At 41.2% G+C, this 14,413-nt stretch overlaps 1 protein-coding gene across 1 annotated transcript in view; it reads right to left on the reverse strand.

The window, feature by feature from the left end:
• The window catches only part of DEPDC5 (DEP domain containing 5, GATOR1 subcomplex subunit), a gene marked incomplete at both ends in the record, with an annotated part of 46,535 nt that overhangs the window by 5,697 nt on the left and 26,425 nt on the right, over window positions 1–14,413 (reverse strand). Inside the window, 11 exons of the mRNA XM_082007807.1 lie at window positions 3,121–3,345; window positions 3,638–3,746; window positions 4,584–4,716; window positions 5,142–5,219; window positions 6,002–6,153; window positions 7,716–7,778; window positions 10,641–10,749; window positions 11,584–11,717; window positions 12,602–12,821; window positions 13,718–13,885; window positions 14,040–14,157. Coding sequence (XP_081863933.1) covers window positions 3,121–3,345; window positions 3,638–3,746; window positions 4,584–4,716; window positions 5,142–5,219; window positions 6,002–6,153; window positions 7,716–7,778; window positions 10,641–10,749; window positions 11,584–11,717; window positions 12,602–12,821; window positions 13,718–13,885; window positions 14,040–14,157 — 1,509 coding nt within the window. The remainder of the gene's footprint in view (window positions 1–3,120; window positions 3,346–3,637; window positions 3,747–4,583; window positions 4,717–5,141; window positions 5,220–6,001; window positions 6,154–7,715; window positions 7,779–10,640; window positions 10,750–11,583; window positions 11,718–12,601; window positions 12,822–13,717; window positions 13,886–14,039; window positions 14,158–14,413) is intronic.

Below are 14,413 nucleotides of genomic sequence, written 5' to 3' on the forward strand. Positions count from 1 at the left end.
AACTTTTCTATAATGTTAAAAATTTACACAAAACAAAGAGCTGCAATACTACTGTTAATAAACCTTTGCTTTTTTTTTTTTTTTTGCATGATGCATGAGGGATGGATACTGTTATTTCTTGCTTAAGTAGAGGAAGGTGTGCACCCTTTTATGTGGCCAGCTTCTAAATGACCTTCTAATTTAATGGCTTAATGGTGTTAAAAAAAAAGAGGTTGAAGTTCTTCCTCAAGGTAGATGGAAAGTTCCCACCTTTACTTCTACTGCAAGTCAGCTGGAGACAGTTTTCAAGGTTCTAAGAAAATCCTTTATATTGCTATTACTGCAGCTTAGGAACAAAACAAAACAAAACAAAAGAACCAATAAAGATGGAAGAACATCACCCAATTTTGTTTTGTAAATACAATCCATTTTTGCCTTTGTGAAACGTATCATCTGCAATTTCTGAGTTGGTCCAGTATTGTCAGTCAGACCAATATCTCGTGATTTTCTTTTTCTTGCTCCTTTTCAGTGGAATATCACTGTGAACGCAATGCTTGTGGTTAGAAGGTTATGGTGCCAGTTTTGTAACAACATATGAACCCGGGTGCCAGTTTTGTAACAAAGTACGTTGGAAAACAACACCCCGTAAGCTGTAAAGCGGAAGCGGCCCAGTCAGGTACGTGTTGGTCATTAGCCAAGAGGTCAGTGATAACACCACAGTCCAGAGTGTCCAAACTAGCACACGGTGAAGAATGAGCTCCCTGCTCCCTCAGACGGTTCCTTTTTCCAAATAATGCAGACTCTCCATTAGGGCTGAAGCTTCTCTTGCCACATTGCCTGCAGCTGTAATTCACAGGCAAAGCAACAGGAACACAGTCCAACCAGGTGAGCTAATCAAAGGGATCTTAAAAACTGATGAGAAATATCCATGTGTCTGAATTTAGAAGCTTCAGATTAAAACCAACTTAATTTTAATAGAATAAAGTCTGGCTTCCATAGATCTGATTTAAGAGGACTCACCTGCTTCCCAATTGTCTTGTACCACTGAGTATTTAACTAACGATTTACTGAGTAAATCGGGGAGGAGCAGGCAGGTTATTCTCCAGTCACAGACTATACTACATACATGACTACAATTGGTAGTGCATGCAGTGCTATAAATCAAAAGGGACAAGATTAGGTATATCACAGGTCAGGCTTCCACTGGGAAGGGAAAGGGGACAATCACTGGGCAAGTGATAGTGCAATTGGGAGGGATAAAGATTTTAGAGACACGTGGAGCTTGTTCCAGAGCTCCCAATGTTTGCATGCAATTTTATGTCACAGCCTGACATTTAGGGAAGGTGGGGAGAGGAAGAAATAAAAACCACAACCAAATCAAAGCCAAGAGAGGAACAAATGAAGTCACGTGGACCAGAGGTCATCTGGGTTTAGTAAAGCTTCTTGCCTCAGATGAACTGGTAAAGTTGTTTTTTTTAAATAATGTTTAGAAGAGGGACAGCACAGAAACATCAATTAAACTAGTTCCTTTGTAAGAAAAAAGTTCTACACTGGGTTTTTCTCCAAGAAACTATTATTCCTGGAATAATCAGACTGCATGTGAGCAATCTGGAGGCATTTTTCATTCATCCAAGGATTGCAAATTAGTTAAACAGCAGAACGGACATAATTCCAACTGAAATGAAAAAGGAGGGCTACACAGGTGTGTAACTACATCACATGCTGAGGGAATACACTCTCCCCTGTTTGGTGTTAAAGAAGAGGCAAGAAGGGCACTAAAGCACCCTTTTTTCATTGCCTGTTTCCCTAGGTGCAAGCTTACTGAGTCTCACTCTTCCCACCTCACAAAAGAGGACAGATGTAGAAAAGTGAAGTGGTTTTCTCGGGCTAAATAGTGAGTAAGAGATCAAAGCAGGAACAGGATATGGCCCAAGCACCTCCAGCCTTCACAATACTTTCACGCCAGTCTACGTTCAGGCTTCAGCTCTGGCCAATCATTGAGCTAATAAGGTTGTATACTAGCCAAGGCAACAGATTTATTGTGTGACAGGGAAAAATATCCTGCATATGTTGGCTGCAGGGGATTAACCATTAGTTCAGATTTCCTACCCTTAACACTTTCCCATTTCTGATGTTGCTCCTCTTCAAACAAGGCTTTCAGAAATACACAGAGATTACTGGAACTTCAGGTTTAAGAGATTCTGCACCAGCAGTAAGTCACTTCTCTTCAGAATGTCAAATATACGAAACAGGAGAACAGCAGAATTTTCTTTTTACCCTTAATTGATAGGCCTTTAAAAGATGCATCTAAATAAATCTGAAGTTGCAGTTCCATAGCAATGATTTTTCTTGTAATTTTAAACAGGGAAAGAGGAACAAAAGCAAGTGACTCAGGCTGGCCTGGAAATGCAACAAAAAGCTGACAAAGCAACACAGTCAATCATGCAGCCAGTATGTTTCACAGGCTGTTAGTGGTAGTCAGTGTTATACTTCACACATTACAGAACTTTAGATATTATATTGGTGTCTTGCACAGCAGCAAGATCTTCCATACGCAAACCCTGCTGCTTCCACACTGCAGGGATCATTTGTAGCTGGGCTTCCCAGACTTTAATATAAGGCTATATGTGATTCAGATTAGCTGAGAAGCCTCCAGCCCATCACAGAAAACTTCTCTTAACACATCTGGATCTCACTGTGGCTTTTGCCATTAAGAAACAATTAAGCATGTCACTTTAGGTACAGTTTGGTTGCTCTGCTGTTCTCACAACTTATCCCTCCATGCTCATCCCAGGTTGTAAAGAGCATCTCTTGATCCACAAGGAGACAAAGTCATTATTTTCCTCTCTGAATTCTAGAGGATGACATGGGGGGGGGGGGACGGACATTGAGGAACAAGGAATATTTAAAAAATGCTTTTTACTGTATTCTGCTACTCAGAAGCAAAAATTGCCCGCTCAGCCAGTGAAACACACCTCCAGCATATGCTAACAAGTCCATGTGCAAGACACGTGTAAGGCCAGCATGAAATGTGCAGCTTTATTGCTGGTCCACGTGAGATCATACCCTTGGCTGGCTGCTCTTCCCCTTTCAAACTACCCCCATGAACTTCCCCAGCTGTCACCTGTGCTGTGCATCTACCTAATAGTGCAGCTGCCTGGCTCCGTCCTCCGAAACTGCGGCTAAAGGAACTGTGCCTACTTGCATAGGAGGCTGGGCGGCTGGGCAGCCAGGGCAGGAAAAACGCTGGGATTTCCGAGTGCAGGAGCTCTTCTGCCACAAATGCCACCTCAAACCATTTCCTCTGGAAGGCGGAGAAGTCATCCATAGCAGCTGTGTGCCACATAGCAGGCTGCTGCATGCCCACTGAACAAAAAGCAAGGGGAAGGACAGATGGCAGTTAGAAAGAAGTATTCCAAGACCAAGAAAGAGACACAGTTCTTTCTGAAAAAGGGGAAGAAAAAAAATAGGTTATGTTATCTGCAATCTTTTTTTTTTTTTCTTAAAAACGGAAAGGCTGAGTTACTTTGACTCTCTAGAGCAGTGGTTTTGTTTGCTCCCAGACTGCATTTCTGCTGCAGCACCCATAAGAATCAAGTACAACTAGTGATTATGCAAAGGGATAATGAGGAAAGTCTTGTAATAACACAATGCTGACCTCGGTCTGGTTCTTTGTCCACAACAATCTTGTAGAAATAAAAGCCATAAATAAAGGTTCGTAAAGCTTCTCCAGATGCATGGACAATAAGCTGCTCTTCTAGCATTTTCTGAACAAAAAAAGAGAACAGAGCAAACACGATAAAAGAGGACAAGTCACTCTTCCAGTTACATAAAAAGGTTGCTAGAGAACATTAGGAAATAATTTTCTTTTTCTTGACATCTTTTTGTCCAGGTATGTGCATAACGAGAATATCAGCAGTGGTACCTCTTGATATTCAGTAAATGTAGCAAGTCCTTATCTCCCTGAGAAATTGCATTTGAACTTTCTGCAGATGTCTGCCTTCCTCCCTCACTCTGCTCTGGTTTTATAGGAAGGTAAGAGTTTAGAAACATTCTAGGTTCTCTGTTAATTGATATGGGATCTCAGCAGACGAATGAACTCCAAAACGTTTCCAACCTTCTGCCCCTGACACAGTTCAACAGGGAAGGAAAAAATTCATGAACACAAGCAGTGTATCTTGCATAAAGTATGTATACTTCAGCATCCATAAAAGAGAGGTCATATGCTGTTTTTAATAGAACTTCATGAAGTAATTATCAGAAGAAAAGGCAAAGCTAGACCCCAAACCAAATCACACTGTAGTGCCTCATAATTCTAACACAACGGAGAAAGTTCTTGGTAACTACTTGCTAATTGGAGCTTATACACAGAACTGTCATCATATACCAGTGGAAAAAATAATATATATTAGTCCTGAAGAATATCTTGCTGTTTTGTGATAGGGAATCAAAGAAATGTCATCATTACCTCATATTCTATTGAACACTGTTTTCAATACCAATAAGAGGATTTTAATAAGAAACAGAAATTATCCTCTACAATTCTACTTTCTTCACAGAACAAGGTATCTGGCCCTCCATATACCCCTTGACAGTTCTCTTACCTGCATTATGTCAATCGCCATAGCTTGGGTTTGCACGCCTTCCACATTATTCACCAGCCAGTGTACAACTTCTGCACTGATGAAACAGGATGGAGAGAGGCCCTTCTGTTCAGAGAGCAGCTGGATCCCTGTGCTGAATCACAGCAAGTCACACATGTTAACATGGACTGAGTGATAGCTCTTCTAAGTCACAAAGACAAAAACTACTGCCGGGAAAAAAAAAGGGGGATAAAGAAACACAACAAGAATGTGTATCATAATGCCCCCAGAGTGACATATCACTAGCTTCTGATAACAGTATGAAGAGCTGACATTGACAGCACTTTAGTGTCTTACTGAGAATTCTTGCTTTGACAAGATTCTGCAATTCTAAGTCTCTGCAGCAGTACTTGTACCTCAATTTCTATAAAATTCCGTCTTGGAGAGATTGGAATTGAGTAACAAAAGGAAGCTTAAGTCTTCCACAGCTGACATGCAGCTCTCCTTTGAGTGACTCCATGCCTCATGTCCTCTTAGAAAACTAGACAGATGTTAAGCATATTTATATTAAAAACTTACGTGGGGTGTTTCATGGCTTCAAGAATCTCTATCAAGGTGGAGGAGGAAGTCAGAGTACTTGCTGAACACTGCTGAGAGCTGGGAAGTAAATAGAAGCATGTTCAAAAAAATCAAGGAAGCTGCCAGATTTGTTCAAGTATGTACATTTAAGAAAAATGCTCTCTCTTCTCTTCCTAACAATGACTTTGCCACAATTATCTTCTTTTTCATCTCAAGGAGGACAACTAAAAGCATCAGACCAGTATTTTCCCTCTGAGGTAACGAGGTCGTTGCTATATTGACCCAATGCACACTATAATACATACAGCCGTACTCAGGAGCAATTGAGAGCAAACATTTAGACATTGGCTCTTTTTTTTTTTTTTACTGTAATATACAACCACAGAAAACGGGTGCTAATATAGTTTATTTTTAAAGTTGCTTTCCCCTGGTGTCTCACCTCCAGGTTAGAACATCTTGGATTTCATCAACCTACTTGATCTAATTAAACCTGCAGGGCCCCCTTTTGTTAAAACAGACAGAAGACAGATGTCTATTCAAAGCCTGGTTTTATGCTAACAGGTTTCAAAAATGCAATTTCTTCGTTCTTCATTTCTTGAATAATGAAGCTCTTTTTGTGGGTGGAGAAATCAGGCTTCATGTTCATTTAATTCTGGAAAATGGGTTGCAGGGCTTATTTTACTACCACTCTTTCTGCATGCGGAAATGCTGCAGTAAGGTCTTGTGACAAGTGCCTTCTAGTGCTGACAGACACAGCACATCTTGTTCTCAGGTTCCTGTTTAAGTGCCCATTCCTTGACACCAGAAAGGGGAATGTAAATGAACAGAACTGCCGTATAGCACTGCTGTGCTTTTCTTACCCTGCCTCTGCAGCACCAGCTGTGGCATATCCTTGGTCTGCAACATTCTGGGAAGTTCCCAAGAGCTGCGTGTTGCCCCTATCAGGTAACTGCCCTGTGTTTATCAATGTGTTGCCATCTGAGGTTGAAGAAACTGATTGATCTATAGAGACCTGCAAGGAGTAAACACAGCAACATCTTTATGAAATTTATGATGTAATCCATTTGCCATTTTCTCTCCTCCCCACATCATCTGTACCTCAGCTCAAATTAGTTAACAACAAGCAATACTATAAGGCAAGCACAAGCATACGCAGGAAGGATAAATACAGTGTTACTTTTGGTATCACTACAAAGCTACTGACAAACACAAAATTCGGACTTCAGTAAAGATAAAGATCACCAACCCAGCAACAACTGTGTTGAGAGAACTACTGGCAAACCAGCAAACACCAGTCTCAACCTGACATTTTCAACTTGAGTGAATAACTGATTATCAACATGCAATGGACAGAATAGGAAACGTAATTACTACTGGAAAGTAGTAAGCAGTTAGAAAATTTAGTTTCAGCTCTAACTCTCAGACAAAAATGTGCAAATGTGTCACACAGAATTCAAGTTTCATAATACACGAAATCAGCTCATCATCCTTCCTTTCTTAGGGTAGTTATCAGGAGGCTGGTTGGCACCCACCCACACCTATGTCACCAAGACAAGAACAACACTTTCCTCCTGCAGGAACTCTTGCACTATTCCAACAGTAGATTGGATAGTTCACAAAAATTAACATAAAATAATTTCAGAAAGAACATGAATGCTGAAAGATTCAGCAAAGTACAGGCTGTAACTGCCATCTGTCATTAACACGTATGGTTTAGGAAAGGCATATTATATAAAAACTGGAGAGGTGGGGGAGAGGAACACGAACAGCAGAGTAACTCAGTAACTCAAGCTGATGTAAATATGAGGGCTGATCTACCATGATGAATCCACAGCACACGCACAGCTAAAAATCACAAAGCTGGTAGTTTGACTTAGGTCTGATAGCCAGACCAGAGTCCTTTATTTATACCATTTCTCACATCCCAAAGATGTCTCACTCTGCAATGGCAGATGCCCCTTTTTGGGCAGCCAAAACCAGCAGATGCTCCAATGCGGAATCTACAGTCTCTACAGCCAGTAAAATCCATGCTCCCTCCTCAGAGCTTACTTCATCCAGCAGCATTTTCTATGGACACACTGTGTTATCACTAACTCCTAACTGGTGTTATGTGTATAAACAACTTCTGTCAGGATGACTCTCTGAAACCAAGATGACACCAATATTTTCAGCCCCCAGTTGTTTAAGAATCCAAGGACACAAATCCATCAAACATCACAGAAGTTTAGCCAAGAATGAGTAAGCTGTTGCCATTTTGTTTAGCACAGGAAGATGGAAAGCAAGTACTTACTGAAAGACAAAAAGAGAAGCTTCAGTAGTTGACAAGACAGTACTGCAAAGGACAGTAAGGCACGGCACATGAACATCCAAAGCACATCACAAAAATTGGATGGTGGAAGGAAATAGTCACATCCACCACCAGCAGCCACTTTGTCCTACTAATGCCGCTCATCTCCCTCTCAACAAGCAGATCTGGAAACTAACACAGGTTCCCGACGTGGCAAGCTCAGGACAAATGCTCTCCATTGCCTCAGTCCAAAAGCCAGGGATGACAAGTCCCCATTCAAAACTAACCTGTGAGTAGAAGGTTGAAGCTGTGCGTGGGCTGCGAACAAAATCCATAAAGAAGGCCCCATCCTGAAGGCATCAAGAGGAAGCAGGCCCATTAACGGCAACAGCAACAGGAACAAGGAGTTGAAGAAAAGCAAATACAAGGTTGTGCAAGTATGAAATGACCACAGAGAGAAAGTATGAGGAGAATGCAAATCCCAAACAGACCCAGAATGTTAGGTGCAGAAGAATGCACAGCATCAGGAGTTACTCATGCACATATCCTTACTTTTTCCTCTCTGTAACAAGACATTGCTCTTCCTTAGCACAGGTGCTTTTCCAAAGTTTTGAAAACTACGCTGATCAGAAGCCAATTGAATCTACAGCCTTCCCTCCACACTTCATAAGAGAAAGACTGGAGCTTCAAAGTACACGGGTTTCCATCCCAAATGCAAAGTTGAATAGTGATATAGAAACCTGTAGAACTGCATGTGTAATGACAAATATACAAAGGAGGACAGCTTTTTTTCCTAGTCTGTCAGTCATTCATATGATAAAGAGGGAGAGGCAAAGCAGCTCTTTTCAGGAAGCACACTCTTCCTCTCAAATACAGGTCTGGTATGGCGCAAAGGGAAGGGAAGAAAAATTCATCACAAAGATCTTTCCAACACTGTGTTTAACACTTCATGCAAAATTAAACAGACACTGCCTGTGCTATGTTCCCCGCCTACTTGCAAACCCTGGATGAATTTATCCCTGGCTGCTATTCAAAGATGTGTCAAGATTCTCTTATCACATAAGACAATGCAGTGGAACTCAACTAGATTTTCATTCTCTATTTGCAATTTTTTATTCTGTTTCCTAGGCAAAATATTTTGTCTAGCCTGCAGTTAAGAAGATGCTTACCCTGGTATGTAGGTATAAAACATCTTCTGGAAAGAATCAATGCCAAGGTTACATGGCTGGCAATTTATGCAGTGCAGAAGCAGAGTCAGGCACCGTGTATCCATAAGGTCAAAGACTTCCCAAACAGATTATGCATCGAGCTAATTCACTGTGTTAAAATCACACCGTATCGCCCAGTAACTGGCCAAAGTGACTTGTCAGTTCTACACTGAATCAGAGTAAAGGTGGAGACAGTGGCTCAGTTTTGTTTTGGAATAACTCCAGCACTGAATAGCATCCTAGAAAAGCACTTGCTCCCCTGGCTGCTGACAGAGCACACAGCTGTGACAATTTGTCAGTACTTCATCTGTGAGTCTCCGCACAGCCAATAGACATACCCATGCTGCTGAGCCCTAATGGGGTTGTGTTGTCCTGGAAACTGAGGCACACACTTGCTGATGTTTCCAAGTGAGCACAAAGTTGCTCGATAAGGCTACCTGTCCACCAGCACCTTGCCAATAAATGTGAGCCATCAATTTGGAGATCCCAACTGCTTCTCTCTCAGTCCCTATGTGGAAATATTTGTTGGAGTGTTTACTACTGTAGCGTGGAAGACTTTCAGTTGATAATGCACTCTCCCAGATTCTCCAGTTAGCCCTCCAGAGAGGCTTTTGAATATAGTCACTTTTAAATTTACACAAGATCGCATTTGTTTATTAGCATTTGCTGGTAAGCACAAGGTCTACTACTTTGTTTCCAACACACTAGTGTTTCATTGCTAAGGAAGCCAATTTTGCCCTTTTTCCCTCTGCCATGCAGAACAATCAGACACAACATTCTTCTGTCCTGTGTCCTACGTGGAATTTTCACCAGTTTTACTGGTAGAACGAGGTATCTACAATTCCTGTATTTAAAGAGGGAAGTCTGAGGAAGTTGATTTTCCAAAATAGTAGAAGAGGAGAATGCAAAGCCTGAATTATGATCTGGAAGTTTGCAAACATGCCTCAAGTCAGTTTGTGCACCTACTTTTTCCAAGCCTAGCACGGCCTGCTCCGAGTCCGATCTGTGTTTTGGAAACACTCTCATTCTGGAAATAGGTGTCTATTACTAAGATGACTACAGTTACACTATCACTTCAACTAGCAACATCCAGGACTCCAGAATAACACAATGCTTGTCCCTGGTGTGGCACAAAAGGGTGGAGGTCAAAACACTAGATGCTAAGAGTAAAATATTGAAAGAGATGGTTAAGTTGATAGTGGGGAATCTGTGAACTTATCCTTTGCAATACTTCAACTGCTGAACCCAAAGACAGGTCACACAAGTGCTGTATCTTCATTCAGTTCCTTGTTACTTCTGCTGAAAGATCTTCATGCCAGAATACAGAAAAAATAATCAAATATTTCTGGTTGGACTTGGAGGTGGAGTTTCTGCTCTCCTGGCACTCACAGGACAGTTCACAGGAAGGCTGAGGAATAGCACAGCCTTTAAGTGTCTTAAGAGAGCTCCAGGAAGACAGTTTTCTCCAGCCTGGAGTCCTGCCAGTGAAGGAATGACATCTAAATCACTACTCAGGAACACATCCTTTCCTCTATGCAGATACAAGTGACTGGAATTCCTGCTGTTAAAATTCCACTGAAGCTTCACACAGTCACAGTCTAGAGCTTGATTTCACTCTTAAAGACAGCCTTCATATAGATGCAGACAGCACTGTAATACTAAATCTAAAAATCAAACCCCAACTGAAACAAAATGTGTTATTGGAAAAGGAAATGAACTAGTTAACAAATACCACTTAAATTAGCAAAACACACCGAGACAGCATCCCAGGGATTCCATCTCATCATCACAGTGTTAAAGAATGGAAGGATGTTTGTGCCCCTACCTCTTCTTATGCCCTTGCACACAAAGGCTTAAGGGTACCCCCAGTACAGGACCGGTCCTTGCTGGATTAGAGAGTAAATTGTGGTATGATGTAGCCATGTGCTTAGAGAAATAATCTTCTATTATTTGAGAAATTCTTATGTAAAAATAGTAGCTAAAGAAAGACCGGCAAGTCTTTACCTTACGAGGGCTGTCCATAAAGGTGGGTGTGATAGCAATGCTCCCACTCTCCAAAGGCTGCCCAGAGCTCTTCCCAGAAAGCATTGCTGCTTGCTGTTCCCCTAGTGTCCTAAAACAAAAGGAAGGAATCCAGAGTTTCTTCAAACATACTCTGTGTCAGCTTCCACTTGAAGGCAACCATTGCAGAGAGTTACAACTGTATTTTCAGACATTTGCTTTCCCACACAGAAGCACAGAGTCAATCCAATGTTCTGCAAGTGCTTTTTACCTCACATAAACAACATGGACCCTTGAAGTTCTATCATGCATGTGTAATGCTACTTTATCATTAAAATAAATACATAAATGATTTTTAATATTTAACAGCAATGTTTTCAATTGTGTTTACAGAATATCTGGTATTAGTTCTCTGAACCATTCTAGATCAATACTGACAAAGAACCTCAGAAGTTTCACAGGTATTTTAATAGATGTTATCAGTGCAAACAAGCTATTTCCTTTAGGCTATGTTTGTTACCCAATGTTTATACTGAGACCACTCAACTGGTATGGTGTACTTGTGTACACTTATATCCCAATTTAGCTCTTCTTATGTGGATACAACTGTACCGGCAAGTCACAAATAGATGGAAATCTGATGTGTAACAGACTGAGATACTACTTAAAAAGATGCCCCTTCTAAATTACTGGACATACACTTCTCTAGTCTCCATGTTCCTTTCCAGTCTTTGGTATTTTTTCTATTAATGGAAACACAATTCAAGGAAGTCACTGGAAAAGCCCAGTATCTCCCCAGCCCTGCCACAAAGGTACTAAAGAAGTAGGATCCCACATCCCTTCCTTCAAGGAAAAGTTCCCCAAATCTGCTTTAGCCAGCCCAGGTGGAAGATCCGTAGGAAGGCTGCTCTAATGCTCTTCACACAGCCTAGCTGTAGAGACTCACTTCTGACTGGCTTCCATCTCCAGCAGAGCTGAGAGTGCTGAGGTTCCTTTCTTCCCAATGGGAGGCCCAGACTGCTCCAGAGAGTGGGTGGGAATTGGACCAGCAATCTGCAAGCCTTTCATGGCAGACCCTTTCTAACAAAGGAAAAATGAAAGCACAGACTTAGTCAAACTCAGCTTGACTAGTAAGCAAGAACAACACACCGCCTCACGTCAGCAGAGATGTATTAGGTATGCTTTAAAAGGGGATTTAAACCATAGTTACAGAGTGAATGGAACAGCCTAGTGTCTTGTATGGATGCTATTCTCAAAATAAAATGGATGTTATTTTGGAAAGGGTGGATTTGCTCCAAAATAAATTACCCCATTCAGAGTGTGAATTGGAATAGAATTTGATACACACTAACCAGTTTCTCATCACTCTTGAAAATATTGTTCACCAGGAATTCACCCATATGGTTCTCTTTTCACAATCCTTTTCCCAAGTCTGCAGCACACAGACAGCCCAGCTAGAACTTACCAGCTTAACTACCTCACAGATCCCTTTTTATGAATTATCTGCATCACAAGGTGCAATAATGGGTCCAGGCTAATCATATCCACATCACAAAGCAATGCACATTTGCAAAGAGGTACCATCAGGCTTGTGGTAAGAGAAGACCAGGTGAGGAAAAAATAAGAGCACCAACAGGCTAAGGCATGGCTACGCTATGCAGAAGAGCTTGGCTTGGCTTCTCACTGAGGTAACTGTTCTGATTCTGGTTCCAGCCACAGCAGCATGGGATACCCATTCCAGCTAAATTTAATTAATTTACTTAGTTCAAGAATAGCAAGGTGTTAACAAGGCCATACTATTTGAAATCTGATATAGTATGTTGGTCAGCACTGTGCTTTATGTATGAATACCCACACATACTCCAACTTGCTTGGGATCGTCTCAGGGTCTCTTTGCTAATACTTCATTAGAAGGTTCAGATAAAACTCAAACTCAGCTTCTCACCCAACTAAAGTTGACTCACTCGTATCATTCGATCAGACCGATGGCGTCGACGAATGCGATTCAAGCCCTCCACAAAGCGAATGAATCCATCTAGGAGCTGCCACTCCTCCTCATCAGAACGGGGCTTGTCACCATACACATCGCAGTGCACTTCTCCTTCCGTAATGCGCTTCGTGGCACTGATGCAGGCAGGCAGAAGCAGAAAGCGGGTCCTCCAAAATTTCAATGACTCAATAAGGCTGAAGCAACATGGAAGACAGGACAGAGTTCAGCACAGTTTCCTATGAAGGATTTTACAGTAAGTAAAATAGGTATCTATCTGCTGTAAATTTCAGTGAGTATAGTGACAATCTCATTCTGCTATCCCTGAGTGAGAAAGAGCAGATTAAGCAAAGGAATGGTCAGTAAGATGAGTATCACTGGGAAGTATTAAAACATTGATATGCAGAAAAGAAAACAAGGCTATCTTCAGAATAATTATATCATAGAGAGATATTTTCTTTTCTATAAACAGAAAAGATAGGCTACAAGGGCTTTTTCTCTAAAAATAAGCAAAGAAAAAGGAATTTTAAAGGTACCCATTTAGAGTGGGAAGCGTTTTGATTGAGACCCGAAAAGAAACAAAGAGACAGAAAGATTGGCTTTGTTAAGAGAAGATCTCAAAAAGGCTATTGATACTACTGGAGGTATTCCACATTGCTAGTAAAAAGCCCTGCTCTACATAGCTTAGGAGTAGGACTACAGTCAAGCTAAGCCTAGGACTCAAGCAAGCCTCCAATGGATTCAAAACTAAATGGAAATTTTGAGTCAGATCCAGAAATGAGTAAGAAGCCAAGAAAAGCATCTGTGTGGTACAAAATGCCATCATATTTCTCTGCATTTGTAGCAGAGGAAAAAAAATAGTTCATACTGAATTTTGTGATCAAGACTTTGTATCAAAGAACAGATAATGCAACAGCAACGCAGAGTAAGATTCCTACAAGGCAACAGCTGCTAGCACCAAGCGAAAGCAGGCCAGTTACTCTCCCTGGAGTACTGAGCATTTGTGGGTTGAACTTGTTGAAGAAATTTTAGCTCAAAAAGGAAAAGAGGCAATTAGGACACAGAACAGCCTGGATGGAAAAGGACATCTCACCTGAAATCCTCAGAGCCAGCAGAGCAGATATACTGATCCAAGTAATTCCACTTGTACTCTTCCAGTCTCTCATGGGAAAATTCTACCCAGCACGAGAAAAATTCAGAGTCAGAGTGTGAGGGGCACAAGCTGTAAGTGTAGTTTATCTGAGCAGATTCATATGGATACCTGAAAGAGAAAACACATACTTTAATCTCAGCATCATCAATAGCAATACTTTTCTCCTAAAAAGAAAGAAGGTTCTACAAGCAAGTACAGACAGCTGGAAAAGCATGTTCATCTGAACATCAATAGCAAACTGCTCAACCAGAGAGATACTCACTTTGGCAGGTATCGAGTCACAGTAATTATTTTGTCTTTTAATGTTACTTTGTGGAAAGTTCGGCCCATACTCAGCCAGTACTGATCTTCTTCCTCAGGTCGATTTCTTGATACAAGACCTAATTGTAAAAAGCAAAACACACCCCCTTTCAGCTTACTGCAATAGTCAGAACTTTGTCAACAAACTGTACCTATAGAAAGAGACCCCAGAATTGGGCTTCTAAACTCAAGACAAACTACAAGACATCTTTCAGGCCACTTTTTTAAGGGACATATGCACAATTAGCCTTCTGTTCTTACAGCTAAGATTTGCTAGTATCACAACTGAAGAAGAAGGGCATTCACAATTCATATACCACCAATATAGACCTTCTC

This window comes from Phaethon aethereus (assembly GCF_964289735.1).
Source record: "Phaethon aethereus genome assembly, chromosome: 17".
In the NCBI taxonomy this organism is placed as follows: domain Eukaryota; kingdom Metazoa; phylum Chordata; class Aves; order Phaethontiformes; family Phaethontidae; genus Phaethon; species Phaethon aethereus.